The 21,542-nt window shown below is 41.0% G+C and overlaps 1 protein-coding gene and 1 long non-coding RNA gene across 3 annotated transcripts in view; both read left to right on the forward strand.

Annotated features, from left to right (window-relative positions):
* Positions 1–13,026: 13,026 nt before the first annotated feature.
* LOC134296494 (uncharacterized) lies at positions 13,027–15,323 on the forward strand. The gene is made up of 2 exons (XR_010003270.1): positions 13,027–13,637; positions 15,102–15,323. It is a non-coding gene; the product is annotated as an uncharacterized LOC134296494 (long non-coding RNA).
* Positions 15,324–20,006: 4,683 nt separating this feature from the next.
* LOC134296495 (cysteine-rich protein 2-like) overlaps positions 20,007–21,542 on the forward strand; it is a 40,309-nt gene continuing 38,773 nt past the window's right edge. The window contains exon 1 of one of the 2 annotated variants that reach the window (XM_062971565.1): positions 20,007–20,251. In XM_062971565.1, coding sequence (XP_062827635.1) covers positions 20,206–20,251 — 46 coding nt within the window. In that variant the 5' untranslated portion in view covers positions 20,007–20,205. The remainder of the gene's footprint in view (positions 20,252–21,542) is intronic. The other variant, XM_062971564.1, reaches the window with a different exon arrangement.

Genomic DNA, 21,542 nt, shown 5'->3' on the forward strand with positions numbered 1-21,542 from the left:
CTTGAAAGAAAATCTGATTTCATAGATGGAAGTTAGGTGGAGGAATTAGCAAATTCCTAAAGAGGAGATCTCTTATTATTCAGGCAGGCTTTTATGATCTCATCAGACAGCCAGCAGCATCTCTTTGCTTCATAGAGGGGCATGGGAAATCTGACATCGCCTGGCTACACTGAGGGCGGTCAGATGGTGCGTGACTTCCCTCCATTGATTCTACGGCAACACGGGAGCCTTCCCATGTTACCCTAGCAGTGGCATATGCCAGCGCCACCTTCCTTTACCCATGGAGCCATGCCAACATCATGTGATAGGAGCCGGCTGCCGATTTGAGCCCTTTGTTATGTCATTAAAGTAGAAGGTTTTTAAGATAATGTCAGGGGCTGCTGTGGTTTTATATGTTTTTATGGATTGGATCTAAATCATTTTTAATACTAATGATATTTAATACTGTTGTAGCTCAGCAAGCGGCAGAGGATTTTTTTGATGATGGGCCAGAGAATGAGGGGGATGATAGGTTTCAAAGTGAGGAGTATGTGACTGATCAGAGAGAGTTTCAGGCAGGTGAGACTGATGTTGTGGATGCCTGTGCTCGTTCCCAGGCAACAGGGGAAAGTGAAAGTTCCAGTGCCCTTGAGAAAAGGCCTTGAGCTGATGGGGAGTGTTCTCAAGAAACTAGATTAGGCCTAAGAACACAAGGAGTGAAAAATAGACAAATGAGATATTCTCAGAGAATCCAAGATAAGACTTCGAAGGCCAAGTGTCTTTGGCATGATTTCATGGGTGCCTGGACGGGCTTAAATTTAGTGGTGTAGGCTTCAAGCCTCTCAACGTTGCCATAAGGAATGGCTCTCTTGTCTCTGCTCTTAAGTCTTTGATTCAAGTATTCTCAAGTTTCCTGTTCTGGTTCAGGCCTTCGTTTCCTGAAAGGGTTTACCTTGGAAAGATTCTTGTTTTCATGTTTATTTATTTATTTACAGTATTTATATTCCTCCCTTCTCACCCCGAAGGGGACTCAGGGCGGATCACATTATATACATATAGGGCAAACATTCAATGCCCATATACACATAGAACTGAGACAGAGACAGACGCAGAGGCAATTTAACCTTCTCCTGAGGGGATGTTCGATTCTGGCCACAGGGGGGAGCAGCTGCTTCATCATCCACTGTGACGGCACTTCCTCATTCCAACGTCGAACTCATGACCTCATGGTCAGAGTGATTTATTGCAGCAGGCTGCTCACCAGCCTGCGCCACAGCCCGGCCCCTGGATTTATGTTTATGGATTTATGTATGAAGAACTACTGTGGATTTTGGTTTTCTTGACTTTATGTACTTTGGCATTATTGGATTACTGCTATTTTATACTTTCTATTCTACTGACCCTTTTGGACTTGGCCTTTTCCCCTTTTTATATGCTTTCTTTAATAAACAATTTTAGATAAAATTATTTGACTTGGGTGTGGTGCTGGGTGAAAAGGTGTTTCAGTGCTAGAGTGCAACAAATGCTGTTTTAATATTTGTATATTTTAAATTGTATTGTAGTGCTTTTAATGTTAGCCTCTTTGAGTATCCTTATGGAGAGAAAAAGTGGGATATAAATAAACATAATACAGTAGAGTCTCACTTATCCAAGCTAAACTGGCCAGCAGAAGCTTGGATAAGCGAATATCTTGGATAATAAGGAGGGATTAAGGAAAAGCCTATTAAACATCAAATTAAGTTATGATTTTACAAATTAAGCACCAAAACTTCATGTTATACAACAAATTTAACAGAAAAAGCAGTTCAATACGCAGTAATGCTACGTAGTAATTACTGTATTTACGAATTTAGCACCAAAATATCACGATATATTGAAAACATTGACTACAAAAATGGCTTGGATTATCCAGAGGCTTGGATAAGCGAGGCTTGGATAAGTGCGACTCTATTATAATATCATAATCATCATAACCATCATCCCTCTAGGAATTTTTTAGGTCATCCAGGGTGATTGTATGGTAACTTTTTGCAGAGGCTGCTCATTTCAATAGGGTTTATTATTAATATCTAAGGTTACCTGTTTCCACAGTGAGTTCAATAGTGTATTCCCCCTGAAAATGTAATGTACTTTTAAAAAAGTTTTAAATTGGCTATTAAACTTTTATTTATGTATTCAGTTAAAGCAGTTCTGTCCCTATCTTCACTGAAACAGGTTTTCAGAGTCATGTATAATCAGACAGTCCTTCTCCTCATGCTTATAGTCTGAAAGGTAAGGCCCAAAAAAAGAAAATGGACTGGAAAGGAAAAGAAAAAAAGCTAACTCAGGCACTGTGCTTTTGTTTTTAAAATTGTTCTTTCTGACAAGAAGAAGGGAAGCAATTTCTTGTGGTAGAATGAAATCTAAAAACACAAAGTAATCTAGTTTTCTTGTTTATTTTCAAAGAAAACTGTGATTGGGGATAAAATGGTGCTACTGAAATAATTTGTGGGTGAGAATGCAGGAAAATAATTATTTCATCTGACTGTGAGTGTGAGCACAGCAGTGTTTCTCTTGCCTTTTTCTTTGTGCAGATTATCTACCTATAAAAGATACAGAAAGGCATTCAATAGATACTGGTATGGTTTTGACTGTGAAATCAACTGCACGTGAAGAGGTCTTACAATTAAATCCTATACAGCTATTCTCTACATAAAAGTTAGTCCAAATGAATTCATCAAGGCTTCCTTTGGAGAAATTAGCCACTAGGGTTCCTTTTACACTGCCATATAATCCAGATTATCAAAGACTATTATCCACATTATCTCCTTGAATGTGAGTCTACATTGCCATATAATCGAGTTCAAAGCAGATAATCTGGATTTTATATGATAGTGTAGATGGGCCCCAATATGATAAGAATATAAACATAGAAAGAAAACAGGAACATAATATAAATTGGGGGGTGCTGACTCAGACAAAAATCCATTTAATCTAATATGCCATAAATATAGTATATCAGCCTGTTTTTGCCTACACTAGCGCCTGATTTCTCACCAGGACCAATTCAAAATGCTCATCTTGACCCTTCAAGTCTTCCATAATTTATAATATTTCTGTCTAAAGGAACACCTCTTTGCCATTTCAGATATTGTCTCTATTTTACAGAATTCTCACCCAAGAGAATCACCTCCTGTGTTTTCTTTTGAGCAAAAACAAACAAATGGCCAAAAACAAAGAAACAAATGTGGAAGGTCATGACCATTGACCAGGATAAGCTGGTCATCTTTTGTTGTCTCTACCATCTGTTTTTAGAAATATACTGCCTCTGTCCTAAGCAATTCCGCTTACTCGTAGTTATTACTTTACCTTCTGTAGAAGGAGATTTTGCCTGCTGTTATACACCTGTCCTTCACATTTTTTTTCATTCAAAATATACTTAAACATCATGTGAAAGCTACTGTGAAATCTCTATATAGTGAACCACAACTATGTAACTGCAGTGCTTAGAAACATTCCTTTTTTGTGTTGTCGAAGGCTTTCATGGCCAGAATCACTGGGTTGCTGCGAGTTTTCTGGGCTGTATGACCATGTTCCAGAAGCATTCTCTCCTGATGTTTTACCCACATCTATGGCAGGCATTCTCAGAGGTTGTGAGGTCCATTCAAACACACCTCACAACCTCTGAGGATGCTTGTCAAAGATGTGGACAAAATGTCAGGAGAGAATGCTTCTGGAACATGGCCATACATCCTGGAAAACTCACAGCAACCCATTTCTTTTTTGAATTACAACTCAAATTTGACTGGAGGAATTATTATAGCAAACATTGTTTCAAGCTCTGGGCATGTGGGCAGGGAGCAGAAACTGGGTTACATGGAACTTGGTCTGACCCAAGATCAAAACATCAAGAATTTTTGACCACACATCAAATAAACCATGGGGTGCAGTATTCACTAAAAAAAACAGTCTTGGAGGTATGATGATGAGTAATTTGAAATGGTGTTTCATGTTTATCCAATGAGCTGTTTATAATTTGCGAGAAACAAATGTCAAATAACAATTTAACTGAGAGGTCAAGTGTGTTAAAACTAAAAAGAAACTGATCAATCTTTTTGTTTGAATGGACCTTGCTGTTGACATGAAGGGAATGCAGCTTGTTCATGTGTATTGCTCAGCAAATCCATATTTAATTAATGTAATCAGAAATGCCCCTTTGAAACTATGGCTCCAATTACTTTGGGACTTATTGTCAGCACTGAAAAATGCCATAGCTAATGGGCAGGAGGGACAATGGGATGATATCTTACACACACACACACACACACACACACACACACACACACACACACATATATACAGAGAGAGAGAGAGAGAGAGAGAGCTATAGATAAAACTTTCTATTTTTATAACATTTGTGGCCCAGTGACTGGTACTGTCAATATCTGGTGTGTGGCTACAGTCCTGTGCCTTCTCATCTGATTATTCCAGATGTTTTTGGGATGTGTTTGATGTGTCCGAGGGCCCTTCCACACAGCCCTATATCCCAAAATATCAAGGCAGAAAATCCCACAATATCTGGTTTGAACTGGATTATCTGAGTCCACACTCAGATAATGTGGGATTTTCTGCCTTGATATTCTGGGATATAGGACTGTGTGGAAGGACCCTGAGAAGTCTCCTGTAAGATCTGCCTGTGTGTGTCCTGCCTGCCATGTCGTAGGTTAAACTGGAGAATTGTCTTCATCCTTGGAGTCTGAAGCCCCTTCCACACAGCTGAATAAAATCCCACATTATCTGCTTTCAAATGGAATATATGTCATTGTGGACTCAGGGACCTTCCACACTGCCATATATCCCAGTTCAAAGAAGAAAATGTGGGATTTTATTCAGCCGTGTGGAAGGGGCCTCATATAACCCAGTTCAAGACAGATATTGTGGGTTTTTCTGTCTTGATATTCTGGGTTATATGGCTGTGTGGAAGGGTCCTGAATCATGACAGCTACTATGGCAGTGGAGTGATGAATCTGTGTCAGGTTCTCCTCTAAACTTAAAAGGAGCAAGCCAAAGTGTTGAACCCAAATAGGTTGAGCACCTTGGATAGTTCCTTTAATATTTATACTAAAGCCTGGACTTGATTTACCACCACATGGACATGCAAGCAACCAGTTGCAATTTAAGGGATTAGGGAGTCCTGTGTGCTCAGATGAGTCATTAATCCTCTCATGTTTGAACCACACATACAGGCACTAGGATCCTGCTGCTTACTTGCATGGGAAAGGTAATAGTTCAGACAGGGCAAACATCCTTTACATGCAAAAAGTCCCAAGTTTGATAGTTAGCATTTCCGATCAAATGGTCCAAGTGAGATCCTTGAAAGAGAATGGGCAATATTTGAGTTGAAGGGGCAAAGAGTCTGATCTGATATGTCAGTTTCCTGTGCTCTCTTTCTCAGAAAAACACAGAGGTTTGTCAAAAAGGAGCATTTTGCAGGCCCCTTCCACACAGCTGAATAAAATCCCACATTTTCTGCTTTGAACTGGAATATATGGCAGTGTGGACTCAGATAACCCAGTTCAAAGCAGATATTGTGGGATTTTTTTGCCTTGATATTTTGGGTTCTATGGCTGTGTGGAAGGGCCCCTCACTCTGTAGCACCACAACCATCTCAGTAGGATCAGGCATTGAGATCTTCGGCCTACCCCATGTTTGGATATCAGCCAGTATGCCAATGCCTTAAATCAAGAAATAGTTTTCTAAGATCTACAGAGATTCTCGCAGGAACACCTCAGCAAGTGAGAGTCCAAAAGTGGCAGGCTAAAAACCTTAATCAGTGGCTGACACCGGATGAGAGACTCCCTTCTGGGAACACAGAAGGCTGGGCAACTTGGAAGACACTGAACAGACTGTGCTCTGGCACCACGAGATGCAGAGCCAACCTTAAGAAATGGGGCTACAAAGTGGAGTCCGCAAAATGCAAGTGTGGAGAAGAGCAAACTACAGACCACCTACTGCAATGCATTCTGAGCCCTGCCGCATGCACAATGGAGGACCTTCTCACAGCAACACCAGAGGCACTCCAAGTGGCGAGCTACTGGGCAAAAGACATTTAGTATTAATGCCAATGTTTTTTTTCTTAAAAAATCTCTATGTTTGCAAATCCATTACAACTTGTACCCTAGGTTCGCTTCTGACACGAGAAATAAATAGTAGGATCAGATGATGTATAAGGCCTTATAAAGCTGCTACCACTGGCCTTGCATCAAAATCAGACAAAGTATCGAATGCTCAACTTACGCCACAACCTCACTCCACTTTAGGGAATGCCAATCAACTTAAAGTAAGGTTCCACCCATCATTATAGCTGGAGGGCAGAGGTTTTTCCTCTTTGCAGAACTGGATTAAAATTGTCATTGAGTCTGATGCTTTCAACTTAATTCAATGCATGTTTAAATTCCTTGAGATTCCAACATTTTTGACAGCTGTGATTCTCACTGTTACATTCAAACATATGAATATACATTGAAATGACTATTTGTATGAGAAGAGCACATTCTTTTCTTAACAATTGGGTCTCAGTTTGCTATCCTGGCACTCCCACAAGTGCCTGCTCTGCTGGGTATGTTTTTGCCTTACCTGCTGTGCTCAGGAATGACCCTGGGCTGCACTTTACCCTTCAGGGCCTCTCAATGCAACACAAAGTGTTTCACATCTGCTGCATGTGGAATCATAAGGTCAGTACTATAAAGGAGTCAACATTTCTCAAAAGACATTTTAAAAAAAACATTGCTGAGATTTTTCCTTTTCTTACCCATTTCTCTCTCTATATACACACACATACATATTTCTAAGGGCAACTTTGAAGAGGTTTCAAGTGGATTTATCAATTTTGTGAACATTGGCTGGCATCTCACATGCAGTAGGCATGTGGAGAGATTATTTCAGACAATGCATAATTACCATATCCAGATGATGATATCCTGAGCAGGGCTGACTATTTGGAAGGGGTTTCCTTGCTATAGTGCTTTAAAAAACATAGTAGTGTAGGAATGTGCATTGCCTCTATGCATTGTAATGTTCAATGGAATTGCACAGTGGGTTGTCAGCCAAGTGCATTAACCGTATGCATATAGTTGCAGTCAGTGTTTAGACTGTACCATTTATGCTATGCTGAAGTTCTGTAGGAGTTTGGCTTTTGTCCTCACTTATTCTACTATAGCAATAGTACATAGGGTGGCTGCACACATGAACATTCTAGAATTCAAAACTAATCAGGGCAACAGTCCTGGACTTTTCGCAAGCAGGTAAACAAAAGGTACCATACATTGACTTCAAAGCCTCAAAGGAATCTCCATTTTATACTCCTGGCCTTTGGAGTGAGTTCTTGATGACAAACTGTACTTCACAAAGGCCATGTTGTAAAGGCCAGATTAGTCAGAGTGCTTCAAAGTAAAGGATACTATGAGAGTGATAGCCTGATAGCTTTTCCTACTTGAAGTGAGAAATAGACCACCAAGGCTTTGGACAGTCCACCACTGGCAACTGCTGGGTAAGGTGATGAATCCACTCTGAGTTTTAGGTACATCCGCAGTGTAGAATTAATGCATTTTGATACTACTTTAACTGCACTGATTCCATGGCATGACTCAATGCTATAGAATCATGGAGTTGTAGCTTGATGAGGCACCAGTACTCTTTGGCAGGGAAGGCTAAAGGCCATGTAAAACTACAACTCCCATAATGCATAGCATCAAGCCATGGCAGTTAAAGTGTTGTCAAGCTGCAATAATGCTATTCTGTAGATATGTCTTAGTCTGAACTATAAAGAATACACCCGAAATTCTGAGTCCTACACCTAAGCGAGGTTCAGCACCTTGGATAGCTCTTTCCAAGATGACACAAGACTCACTAGCTAGCACTAAATTATTTCCTTCCTCGGATACAAACTCTAGTCCTCCCAGCCATATGCTGTCGTTTTTTCCTCCTTTTCTGGGGAGTAGATACACCTATATGGTGATGTTAATGGGTGGAGAAATGCTCACTGACATAGAAGCCAACAAAAGGTACCATTCTTGATTGTTTGATTAGGGTTGACTTGGTAGTTAGGAAAGCATTTATATGTAGCTGCAGAAAGTAGTAACCTAATCTCAAGTTAGGTTAGGCGACATTGAAATCATGAAGTTAGCTTGTCATAAAGGGAGGAATCCTGGTTTCTCATCACTAGAATTCTTTTGCTCTTGGTTGGCCTAACTTTTATGACCAACTCTACTGCTAGTCTTAGAGAGAGAGAATCACCACTAGTAGAAGCAGCTAAGAGGCATTGTGGCAACTATGTGATGTTGAAGGTATTCATGGTCAGAATCACTGGGTTGTTGTGAGTCTTCCGGGCTGTATGTCCATGTTCTAGAAGCATTTTCTTCTGACGTTTCACCCACATCTATGGCAGGCATCCTCAGAGGTTAACTCCTCCTGAACTCCTTTGCTATTTCCCTGTTTTGGAGTAGAGGTCTGTGTTTGCCACCATCTTTCCTGGGCTTCCTGAATTAGCACACATCCTCAGGTATGGGTGAAGTATCCTATCCAATCATCTGTATTGAAACAAAAGTCAATGGCTTGTCTAGCCAGCTTCCATACTGGGAATGCGACCATTTTGTCTTGCACCTCAAGCACCCAACTTTCTTGGGCCAGCCCATTTCATAAAGCCTTTCCTGGACAATTTATAGGTAAAGATAAAGGTTTCCCCCTGACATTAACTCTGGGGTTGGTGCTCATCTCCATTTCCAAGTCGAAGAGACGGCATTGTCCGTAGACACCTCCAAAGTCATGTGGCCGGCATGACTGTATGGAGTGTTGTTACCTTCCTGCTGGAGTGGTACCTATTAATCTACTCAAATTTACATGTTTTCGAACTGCTAGGTTGGCAGAAGCAGGAGCTAACAGCGGGACCTCACCCCACTCCCCGAATTTGAACCACCAACCTTTCAGTCCCAAAGAACAAATTATACATTTGACTAATAAGACATTAGGCTGATGCCAGTAAATATACAAACAAGAGACAATGCATATACAAAACATTATTATTGAACTTCTCACAAGGTCACTCCATTATCTGCCTCTTCCATGTTTTCTTCATTGCAGACTGAAAAACTCTAAAAATCCCAGTGGCATAAGTCTGGCAAAGTTTTCCCTTGCTGCATCTCTGCAGTTCTCTCCTGTACAGATCTGCTTTTGCATAACAAATTGAGGCACTCTCCCTCTGTCTTATATGTACTGCAGAAAGGGGAAAATTAAGGAGGCTTGGAATGAATTTTCCTGAGCATTGTGGGATTTGTAGGTCTCCTAATGGTGACTCGAAACTGCTCATCATCATTCGAGAGACAAAGGAATTTGAAATCTCTTGTGGATCACAATTTCCCAGGCCCAGGAGATTTGAGAACAAGATTTGAAGCTCGACTGTGTCAGAAACTCATCCCCCGAGTCTTGGACTATGCAAATGGCTCCATATCGTGTGACAAGGACCTTGGCACATGTGCAGCAATATTTTCCATCTTCTGTTCTGAATGAACTGCCAGTCAAGCCTGTCACTTTCCTGAATGGAGCATATTATTTATCTGGCACATTTATGTTTGTATAGATTCTTGTGCTCACATTTGGCTGGGAATTATTTTTACTCTCCACAGGATTGTAGCTATCCTTTATTGTGCAAACCCATGAAGATTCACTGCTGAAATGGACTGTGTGGTGTGATTCCAAGATGGATGGGGATACAAAAATAGCCTCTTCTCAACCTGTGAGCCCAAAGGCTCATTATTAATCCCAAAAGCCTTTGAAAATATCTAGGAAAATAGAGATGCAAACTGCTTTTGCAGGGAATTGGCAAGCCTATGCCACTCAATAGACATTGCTGTCACTTGGGACATCGCTTTGTTGAGCTCAATTGAATTATGTAGTGAGTTATTGTAGAGAAGGAAGTGAATGTAACATACTGAAAACCTCTCATCTAAAATCAATAAGGAATGCATCTAGTTTACATTTAATTCTAAGTGTGTGGGGGAGGAGAGGAGGAATAGAGTAAAATAATTTGATAATGAGTAAACATACTCTTAACATAAAACATTGTTTTTATTTTTGTAGTTTAGCTGGGAAACATGACCAAAAACAAGAAACAACAACATTAAGATGGCATTCTTAAACAAGGGTTAATGTTGCTATAAGACTAGGGATATTATTGCACAAACCTGCTATTGCACTATAGTCTTGTTATCATTGGTGGCAGACACATACTGAATTGAGCATCTTCAATATCATACCTCTCTTCAGTCAAGCAATTGTGCCAACTCCATGTTTGTGTTTTCACATACTTTCATACCTACAAGCCACTCTAAATACCTTTGCAGAAGCATACGAGAAGCTTGGCCTCTCACTAAACATCAAGAAAACCAAAGTGCTTTTCCAGCAGTCACCAGCCAATCCCTCTGCAATGCCAGAAATCCAGTTTAATGGTGTAATGTTTGAAAATGTTGACCATTTCCGCTACCTTGGCAGCCACCTCTCCACAAAAGTCAACATTGACACTGAAATAGAACACGGCCTGAGCTCTGCTAGTGCAGCATTTCTCCAAATGAAGCAGGATCGGGACATCCGTAGGGATACCAAGGTGCTTGTTTATAATGCTATTGTCCTCCCAACTCTGTTATATGCCTGTGAAATGTGGGGTGTCAACAGATATCACACTCAACTCCTGGAACGATTCCATCAGTGTTGCCTCCAAAAGATCCTGCAAATCTTTTGGGAAGACAGGTGGACAAATGTCAATGTGATGGAAGAAGCAAAGACCACCAGCATTGAAGTGATGCTCATAAGCCATCAACTCTGCTGGACTGGCCACTTTGTCTGAATGCCCGATCACTGTCTCCCAAAGCAGTTACTGTACTCCTAACTCAAGAAAATGGAATGTTGGTGGACAGGAAAAGAGATTTAAAGATGGGCTTAAAGCTAACCTTAAAAGCTGTGGTATAGACACCGAGAACTGGGAAGCCCTGGCCCTTGAGTACTCTAGCTGGAGGTCAGCTGTGACCAGCAGTGCTGTGGAATTTGAAGAGGCATGAATGGAGGGCGAAAGGGAGAAATGTGCCGAGAGGAAGGCACATCAAGCCAACCATGATTGGGACCGCCTTCCACCTGGAAACTGATGTTCTCACTGTGGAAAAACATGTGGATTAAGAATAGGGCTCCACAGTCACCTATGTATCCACTGCCAGGACACCACACCTGGAAGACAATCATACTCAGACAACGAGGGTTCACCTAAGTAAGTAAGTACTTTCATAATCCTACTCCTAACACTACTGCTGTTCTGTATTTTATTTTTTTATTTTAGAGCAATATCACAATTCTAGCTTTAAAAAAAGACAAATATAACTATAAAAAATTCCCTGGACAGCTTTAGGACAGCAAGTGGCAATTCAAAGCTGCAAGACAGGGTGAGCTCCCATCTTAGCTTCTGCCAACCTAGCAGTTCGAAAGCATGTAATGTGAGTTGATCAATAAGTACTGCCTTGGCGGGAAAGTAAAAAGATTCTCCCTTGCAGATATGCAAAAGATACTGGGAACAGATCAGAGATATCTACGGATAACAGGTTCCTATTCATGGAAAAATGGAGCACCTCCCCATGGCTGGAAGTTGAGCATTGCCTCCAGATGTCAGAGATGGAAAAAAAAAAAGGAAGACCTTTACCTCTGTGTATTGTATGTCATTGTGTAAAAGGCACTGAATGTAAAAGGCCTTATATGTGTTCTGTAATCAGCTCTGAGTCCCTTCAGGGAAATAGAACGGAATATAAATAAAGTGTATTATTATTATTATTATTATTATTATTATTATTATTATTATTATATCATGGGAGTGAGGTGAGAGGGAGAGGAGAGGAATCTAGGTGGCTGTTGTAAATTAATATGGATGTTTGTTCAGATTTTATGACATTATATAATTTTGTCTGACTACATGTACTTTAATTTATTGATTTAGGTTTAATTTACTGATGCTAGCCCTCAATTCGATGTTAGATCTTAATGCTATTCTTATGTGTGGGTTATTCTGGGATTTTATGTTAGTATCTGTTTGTTTTGTGGAGGCATTGAATGTTTGCTGTTGTATGTTGGAATCCGACCTGAGTCCCCTTGGGGAGATAGGGCAGAATACAAATAAAGTTTTATTATTATTTTTATTTTCATAATCCCAACCCTGATGTTACTTTACTGCCAGCACAGAACCAGAAAAGGCCCATTGTACAAGGTGATGGGAATATTGCAGGATTGGGATAGGCTAATCATGGGGAGGAGACAGACTGGGATATACATAGTGCCATGCAATAGGGACACTCTCTGCGCTTCTCAAAAGGCCCAGAGCCCTGCCGGAGAGAAGAAACTTCTCCCTTCGGCAGGTGCCCCGGCCTAGGGAAGCGCGGGGGGTGCCGCTTCTTAACCACATGCTTTACACTTCTCAAAAGGCCCAGGCCTCAAAGGTGAGCAAGCTAGGTGTGGAGAGAATACGACACGCCACCAGGCCCCTGGCGGCGCATTGGATAATACGGAGTGTTGGATAAACGGAGCTCGGATAAGCTCTACTGTAGTTCTCATGTCCACACCAAGTTTGAGTATGCATCCCTGGTGTTTATGGGAGCCATACTGTATTCAAGAGAAGGAGCACAAAACATAGGGTATCCAAACTGGAAGCAAATACATTTCACTTCTAGAGATGCGAACATTGTCAGCTGCTAGGAAAATGGACTTGCTTTGCATTCCCTTCCCACGGTAACCATGCACCAGCTCAGGAAACTAGAGCTACTGAAACTGTGGGCTATGAAAAGAAAACGGGCCACTTAGGAGGCTGGCAGGCTCTTGCTGGAACCGTGTATCAGGTAAGCTGCTCAAGAGAGTCCTAGAGCGAAGCACAGTCAGGAAGGGAGGAGAAAAAATCAACAAAGGGAAGGTTTCTAGGCAACCATAAATTCTGAAGCAATAGGCTATTAGCCCTTTCTGCTCAGCTGCATACATCAATCAAACCAGCATCCCAGGAGGGTAGGAGCTAGGGGCAGCCCATGTATATTCAATGTTTTTCCCTGGCAAAATATTTACCTGCTAAAATGTCACCTTCTTCTTTGATCTGCAGCCCACAGAGAGTATGAGTCTGCTTCTCTGTAGTCAAAGCTAGATGTGCCGTCAAGGGAGGACTCCAGCCTGCCTCGCTCCTGAGGAGACCAAGGGCGCCAGACCTGTTCTGCCCATTCACATAGCCTGGCTTATCTTAGGAAAAAAGTGTCTCTGTGATAAGTCTTTCAATGGTTAATGATTATATGCCACTTCCTAGATTGGAAACACTACACTCTTAGTATTAATTATGGGGAGCATGAGTGTGTTTTTGTCTGCTATTGGGCTTAGGGATGTGAAGGTCCAGAAAAAATGTGGGGAAATGCAAGGGCCCTGAAGCTAATGGGATCATCTGATTTTGGAAGCTAAAAAGGGTCCGGTGTGTTTAGGTGTTGTATGATGGACCACCAAAGAATATCACATCCTAAAAGCTATATATCAGGAAAAAGGCAATGGCTAGCAAACCACTTCTGAAGCTTCTTTGCCTAAGAAGACAGTACGCAGTTAATCAGGTCAACATATGTCAAGAGGTAAATTGAAGACACTTTGCTTTTGATTTTCCTACCACCTTTATCCTAAAAGGGGAAACATTATGCCTCTTAATACTAGTTATATTGAACATGAGTAGATGGGTACTACTGGGCTTAGGGATCTGAATGTCATGTAATGATGTGGGGGAACTGGAGTGGAAATTCTATGTACTGTCTTAACATCATACAAAAGATAAACCCCAGCTATCGAATCCTCTTGTTCTTTCTGGTCTTCCCACTTTTAGTTGTTCCTATGACTTGTTTGGGCCCTGTAGGAGCAAAATGTCAGACTAGATAGGTCTTGGTTCTTATTCAACAAGGATCTGCTTCCATATTTTTACCATTTCTAGACCTATCCGGGATATTTCACAGATTACATTGAAGCAGAGGTCATTCATAAAGGCTTACACTGTCATGTACTGTTCATTTTCAAAGTCCAGCGAAACTCTGTTGTTTTGCTGCAACAGCTAAAATCTACTGCTTCCCTTTTTTGAGATGGGATGATCACTAGGAACACACACAAATACACAAAATAAATGGGGAAATATCAAGTCCATAGCACTCATTCAGGAGCTGTGATGGGCCATGTTTTTCTTTGGTTACTCAGTCAGTCAACATTTCCTTCTACATGAGGTCAATGTGAGTCATAATGGTTGGCATAATGGTTTGTGTTTTGGACTAGGAATCTGGAGAATAGGACTTGTTCAGTCATGAAAACCCATTAGGTGACCTTGGACAAGTCAGACATTCTTAGCCTCAGAAAACCCTATAATAGGTTCACCTTTCGGGTCACTGTTGGCCTAAATCACGGATCCTCAAAATACTAGGGTCCATAAATGACCACAAGTTACTTCTCTAAGTCCAAAAGTCCTATGGGAATGACCCACAACTGATCCCACAGCCAACTCCTCATTCCTCTCTCAATGACTTATAAGTATGGACAAGGAGGAGTTACAGCCTTTGGCAACATAGCTATAAGAATGCCACCTTTCCATCCCTCTGTACTAGGGATCTCCAGACAAAGGCTCATGGGCCAGATGCAACCTTTCAAAGTAATTTACTTAGCCCCCAACTTACATTTTAGACTTAGAGTCATCCTAAATCTGAAACAACTTGAAGGTACCCAACAACAACAACAACCCTCATAATTAACATGACTATCTCATCAGCCAAAAGCAGGCCCACACTTCCCATTGAAATCCTGATAAGTTTATGTTGGTTAAAATTGTTCCTTATTTTAAATATTATATTTTTCCTTTATCTTTTTTGCACTACAAATAAGATATGTGCAAAGTACATATAGTATAGTTTTTTCATGTTTTTTCAAACTATTGTCTGACCCGCAACAGTCTGAGGGACCGTGAATCCTCTGCTTCAAAAGTTGGAGAAACCCTATACAATAAATCTCTCCCTAGAAATGCTAAACCTGTCAAGTCAGAAATGTTACCTCTTGTCCCACCACAGGAATCTTTCTCTCTGCCATCTATGCCAATCAACAAGAATTGTTTATCAAGTTAATCCCAGCTTGAAGGTGATGCACTCCCTTGTCGCAGAAAGGGATGCTGTGAATAGAGGAGATGTATTCCAGAATTTCTCCAATAAAAACTTTAACACCACGATAACATGCACCAATTAGAAACTGCAAACGTTTGAACCAATAAAACTGCAAATCATCATTTGTACCAATCATGCCTACTATTTCAACAATGAATGTATTGTGAACCAATAAGATTGTGGCTTGTAATTTACACCAATCACAGCAAATGTCTATTCCTTCAAATGTCTGTAAAAAGTCCATACCTGTAACTTATGTCAGATTTGGGAAATCTCCTGACAGTTTGACTTGGCCACCGACACAATAATTTGGCTTCTGATCCTGTCTTCAGTTTCTTCATGTCTTCATTGAAGCAGATTTGAGCCAGCACACCAGGAGAATAGATCCTGAGATTTCAGACATCATCATTGTAAGCCACAAATAACAACAACTGGCCAAAAATGTCACTGGGAATACCTCTTCCAATTTTACATTGATTTTCCATTGGCGAAGATATGGTGGTAATGATAAAGTTGGACATATTGTGATGATAAAGGGATAAATATCTTTTAGAGGCCCTGGTTCTAGGTAACAAAAATTGAAATGAGATGTTGTGATCTAAAACATTTCAATGAATGTATATAGTGTTAGTCAACAAGAGGAGAGAAATGATACAGAAGCTGTAAGCTATTAAGTGAAGAAGATCTGAATCATAGGCTTGGCCACCCATTGAAAACTCACAGCAACCCAGAACAAGAGTGTTGTATAAAATGCTATGTATCAAACCCTGGGAGCGGTGTGAACGGCCGCTGTTAGCTCCAGCTCCTGCCAACCTAGCAGTTCGAAAACATGCCAATGTGAGTAGATCAATAGGTACCGCTCCGGCGGGAAGATAACGGCGCTCCATGCAGTCATGCCGGCCACATGACCTTGGAGGTGTCTATGGACTACACCGGCTCTTCGGCTTAGAAATGGAGATGAACACCAACCCCCAGAGTCAGACATCACTGGACTTAATGTCAGGGGAAACCTTTACCTATTACTATCACAACATATACTGTAGCTTAGTGCAATGAGGGGAACAGCTAAAACAGGAATACATTATCAAGATGGTCCAGCGTTTTCTTTTAAAACTAAAAGTAGCCTTGTGAAGAGAGGGGGAGGATAAATGAATTGAGACCATGCTGATAGACATGGGAAGAGTTAATATTTCCTCCTCCCAGTGCTGTTTGCCCAGTCTAAATTCCCTTTCTCTTCTCCAGTTAAGGGAAAGAGGCAGGTCTTGGAAGTTCCTCTAGCGGAGAAAAGCAACAGCTGGGGAGCATATTTAGATCAGGAAAGTGATATGGATGGAAAGTGTCAACCTTGTTCCCCTACTACCATGGTCCCAATCCAGCTTCTTTCTCCCTGTAAACCTTATATTAAAATGCAGCCTAAGAGGCAGGAGCTCCAGCCATAGCTTCCCTTGTCCCTCCAAGTAGTCTTACTGTCTGGGAAAATAACTGGCCAGGAATTGAAAATGAGCAGGTTTTGTCTTACTTTAGTTTTACTCTCTGAGACAGCAAACTAATTTTCATTATATAACTATGGCTCATTAGCTTTGTCACCAGCTGCTTCATTCCTTTCACTGCAGCATATGCAAATCACAGCTAGACACTGATGGGACACTGTTTCGTTAGGGTATTGGCTTCCTCCTGACATCTACCAACACCCCATTTGTCAGTTTTACCTTTTGTCCTGTTTTGTCTTACATATAAGGGGAATACAGCTGACTATCAAGTAGGGTGCATGAAATACTTGACAAGCTGCTGTGTCTGTAAGGTTCTTCTGCTCAGGCAAGAGAATACTGCTAACCCACTGGGAGCCCTTCCACACAGCCCTATATCCCAGAATATCAAGGGAGAAAATCCCACAGTATCTGCTTTGAGTTGGGTTCAAAGCACTCAGATAATGTGGGATTTTCTGCCTTGATATTCTGGGATATAGGGCTGTGTGGAAGGGCCCTGCTGTCAGCATGGGATGAAATTCTCATTGCTTAAAAGGTAAAGGTTTTACCCTGACGTTAAATCCAGTCATGACAGACTCTGGGGGTTGGTGCTCATCTCCATTTCTAAGCCGAAGAGCCGGCGTTGTCCATAGACACCTCCAAGGTCATGTGGCTGGCATGACTGCATGGAGCGCTGTTACCTTCCCGCCGGAGCGGTACTTATTGATCTACTCACATTTGTATGTTTTCGAACTGCTAGGTTGGCAGGAGCTGGAGCTAACAGCGGCCACTCACGCCGCTCCTGGGGTTTGAACCTGGGACCTTTCGGTTTCCGGCTCAGTGCTTTAACACACTTCACCACCGGGGCTCCTTCTCATTGCTTAGAAGATGAAATTTATAGGCAGCCTCTCCAAGCATCAGTTAGCAACAGCTAACTAGTTGAAGCCTGGTGATAATATAATTGATGGAGTCAACATTAGTTCTTCAAAGCATATTATGACATCATAATTGGAAGTCTATACGATACTATCATGGGTTTTTTTTCTACACTAGATCCACACTGGCCCTGTTCATAGACAGGAGAAGACAACAATATCTGTGGGACATGCTCTGGTTGGCAGTGGACCTCTAACCAAGTCCCTTGAATCCCCTATTTAGTTCCTTTGTTAGAGGACAGAGCTTTGTATTTTGATGGAGTTTTCCACATGTTCTTCATGTGGTGGCCCTGAAGAACACGATCCTCGTGTCAGTGTTGAAGTAACATTCATGTATTGGTTTAGTTTGATTGTGTTCATGTGGAGGGAGAGAGGCCTTCTTAGCCTTTGTTGCAGCAAAATGTCATGCAACAGCTTAACCACAAACCAACTTAGCCGATACTGGAAATGGGCAGAAAGTGTTGGAAGAATCTCCTGTTCTGAGTACAAAATCTAAAGTTGTCAGAATGAGCACTAGAGAGGAATCTTGTACTTTTAATGGTTTTGTATGAAATGGAATTTCGGTACACTTTTATAAATCCGAGAGAACACCTCTCTACAAATCTGTAAGTCCTCTAGTGTGACTCTGGTCAACCTCGAATAGAATTGTTCTAGAGCAGTGGTTCTCAACCTTCCTAATGCCGTGACCCCTTAATACAGTTCCTCACATTTTGGTGACCTCAACCATAAAATTATTTTTATTGCTACTTCATAACTGTAATTTTGCTACTGTTATGAATCATAATGTAAATATCTGATATGCAGGATATATTTTCATTCACTGGACCAAATTTGGCACAAATACCTGATACAACCAAATTTGAATACTTGCGGGGATTGATTTTGTCATTTGGGAGTTGTAGTTGCTGGGATTTTTAGTTAACCTATAAGCAAAGAACATTCTGAACTCCACTTACAATGGAATTGAGCCAAACTTGGCATACAGAACTCCCATGACTAACAGAAAATACTGGAAGGGTTTGGTGGGCATTAACCTTGAGTTTTGGAGTTGTAGTTCACCTACATCCAGAGAGCACTGTGGACTCAAACAATGATGGATCTGGACCAAACTTGGCACGAATACTCAATATAGCCCAATGTGTCCCATCCCTCCATCCTCGGGCTATCGTGGCTTGTATTGCAGCTGTCATTTATTTTAGATTCTCGGTCCAATTATTGTTATCATCCTTTACCTTTATTGTGAGAGACATATATCTGGCTTTGTCCCATATTAATTCTTTCCCTATTATTTCTTCCATTACTTTTCTTATTTTACTATAAAAGATCTTAATTTTTCTACAGTCCCACCACATGTGGGAGAGACAAAATGGGATGTAGAAACTTGGTGGTCTTATATATCAGAATATATAATTAATGACTTCATTAATCAAAGAAAAAGAAAATATACAAATAGCCTAAAAGAACAAAACTGGTTCAGGAAATGGTCAGTACTAATTGACAAAATAGACGGAGACGAAAGATACACCACCTTGAACCAGGCGTTCAACACGGTTAAAATGATACAATGATAATATTTTGAATGTCCCAGGGGGGAGGGGAGAAGGGGGGAGGGCAGGGGGGTGATACGTTTCAAATGATTGTTTAAAATGTAATTTAAGCATTAGTTACTTCTGGTATTATGTATACTGAAATAAGACATGTATTGCAAAAATGTGTTAATTGTTGCGATGTATCAAATAATATATATATATATATATATATATATATATATATAGAGAGAGAGAGAGAGAGAGAGAGAGAGAGAGAGAGAGAGAGAGAGAGAGCCAAATTTGAACACTGGTGGAGTTTGGGGAAAATAGACCTTGACATTTGGGAGTTGTAATTCCTGAGATTTTTTGTTAACATATAATCAAAGAGAATTCTGAACTCCGCCTATAATGGAACTGAAACAAACTTGGAATACAGAACTCCCATGACCAACAAAAAATACTGGAAGGGTTTGGTGGGCATTGACCTTGAGTTTTAGAGTTGTAGTTCACCTACATCCATCTTTCTCTGACAAAGGGATTCCTAAGACCATCAGAAATATGTTTTTTCTGATGGTCTTTGGTGACCGCTCTGACACCTACCCCCAGGGGTTTCGATCCCCAGGTTGAGAACCACTGTTCTAGAGGACCTATACATGCCTAGAAAAATGTCTAGGTCCTGTAGCACAAGTCCATTGTTAGCATCTGCTGGTAGTTGACCATAGAGCTGTGCTAAAGGAACTAGAAGAAGGCAGACAAGTGCTGGGGTCTGTTGTGGCAAGCTTGATCTGAAGTAAGTAGTAAGGCATTTAATGGATGGGAAGGGAAATGAGGGTTTTCATGCTCAAAACAGAAAGCCAGGCTGTGGCAACGTCTTTGTTTCAGCCAGAAGCCATGTATTCCCCCTCCCTCAACCTTCTGTCACTACTTCAGTGCACTCATTTTCTTACAACCGCAACATCCTGACTGCAAAAGCAGAACTGATCACCACCCTGCCCCAGCCATGGTTTTCCTGTCTGTCTAAGAAGCACGGAAGACTGTTTATTCAAGTTGTGCTGATGGATGAGCGGTGCCCGAAGGAAGACGGATGATGATTTCATACTGTCCCATGTGTGGAAAACCGGTCTACTTTGGTGAGTGTATTTGTCTTGTAACTGGATTAAATTGTAGTCAATTGCATGAGTTCATATAGCTTGGCTGGGTGCTAAGGTCACTCTACCTAAGGCTTGAATAGTAATCTTTGGTTTGAAGAGTGCTCTTTTGGAGATGAATAACTGGGTAAAACATTTATTTGCATGGAAAATAACTTTTCAAATTCAGATGCTTCAGTAAACCCTACAATTATTCATTTTGCTTTCCATTAAAATGTATATCCAATATTATTTCTGAAGTGTTTGGTATTACTTTTGTAGTCTCAGAGAAACAAATCTTCCTCCAACCATGGCCTCTTCCACATAGCTGAATAAAATCGCACATTATCTGCTTTGAAATGTAACATATGGCTGTGTGGAATCAGATATTCCAGTTCAAAGCATGATATTGTGGGATTTTCTGCCTTGATATTCTGGGTTTAACGCCTGTGTAGAAGGGCCCAAGCACTAAGGGCCCTTCCACACAGCCATATAACCCAGAATATCAAGGCAGAATACCCACAATATCTGCGTTGAACTGGGAGATCTGAGTCCACACTGCCATATGTTCCAGTTCAACGCAGATAATGTGGGATTTTATCCAGCTGTGTGGAAGAGGCCTAAAACACTTTCCTATTCATTAAAAAAACAAAACCCAGACCAAACATTCTTGTAGTGAAATATAACTTGGCTTTTCTTCAGGAGTATTCCACCCACACCAACAGCAAATATGAACAATTGCAGACCTGCTCCTTTTCACAAAGTTATCAGCTTTCATTTAAAACAAGAGTAATAAGCTGCATCGAATTCTAGCCATGACCAAGACAAAGAATAGGTTTTCAAGAGGGGATCTTTCTGTCATCTAATCTGAGTCAGAAAGGCTTCAGTAGCCAAAGCACATGTGCTGCGTCACACTTCCTTGTGTTGCAAAACCCTACAGTTGCTTCAACAAGGGCCCACTGTGTGTTACCGCCCAGTATTTGGGTTGGGAGCAGGTGGGGCAGGACAGAGAGGGAACAGGAGGGAAAGTTTATAAATTGTTCCCTGTTCTTTCTCTTCTCCGTTTTATGATTCTTCTGACACACACTGCAAATATTGAAGTTCATCTTTTGCAGGGAATGCATTTCTGAACTGGTGTGGAAGTAAACTGTTCAATTTTCCTGATTTGGCGAAGACAGACTTGGCTAATCTGGTTGTTTCACTTTTTCAGCTGCTTAAAAAAAACTCCCAGTTTCTCTCCCTACCTTCCACTTCCCCCAATTGTTTTCAGCTTACCCGAGATGCTTTAAACTGA

Source organism: Anolis carolinensis, chromosome 2 (genome assembly GCF_035594765.1).
Source record: "Anolis carolinensis isolate JA03-04 chromosome 2, rAnoCar3.1.pri, whole genome shotgun sequence".
Lineage (NCBI taxonomy): Eukaryota > Metazoa > Chordata > Lepidosauria > Squamata > Dactyloidae > Anolis > Anolis carolinensis.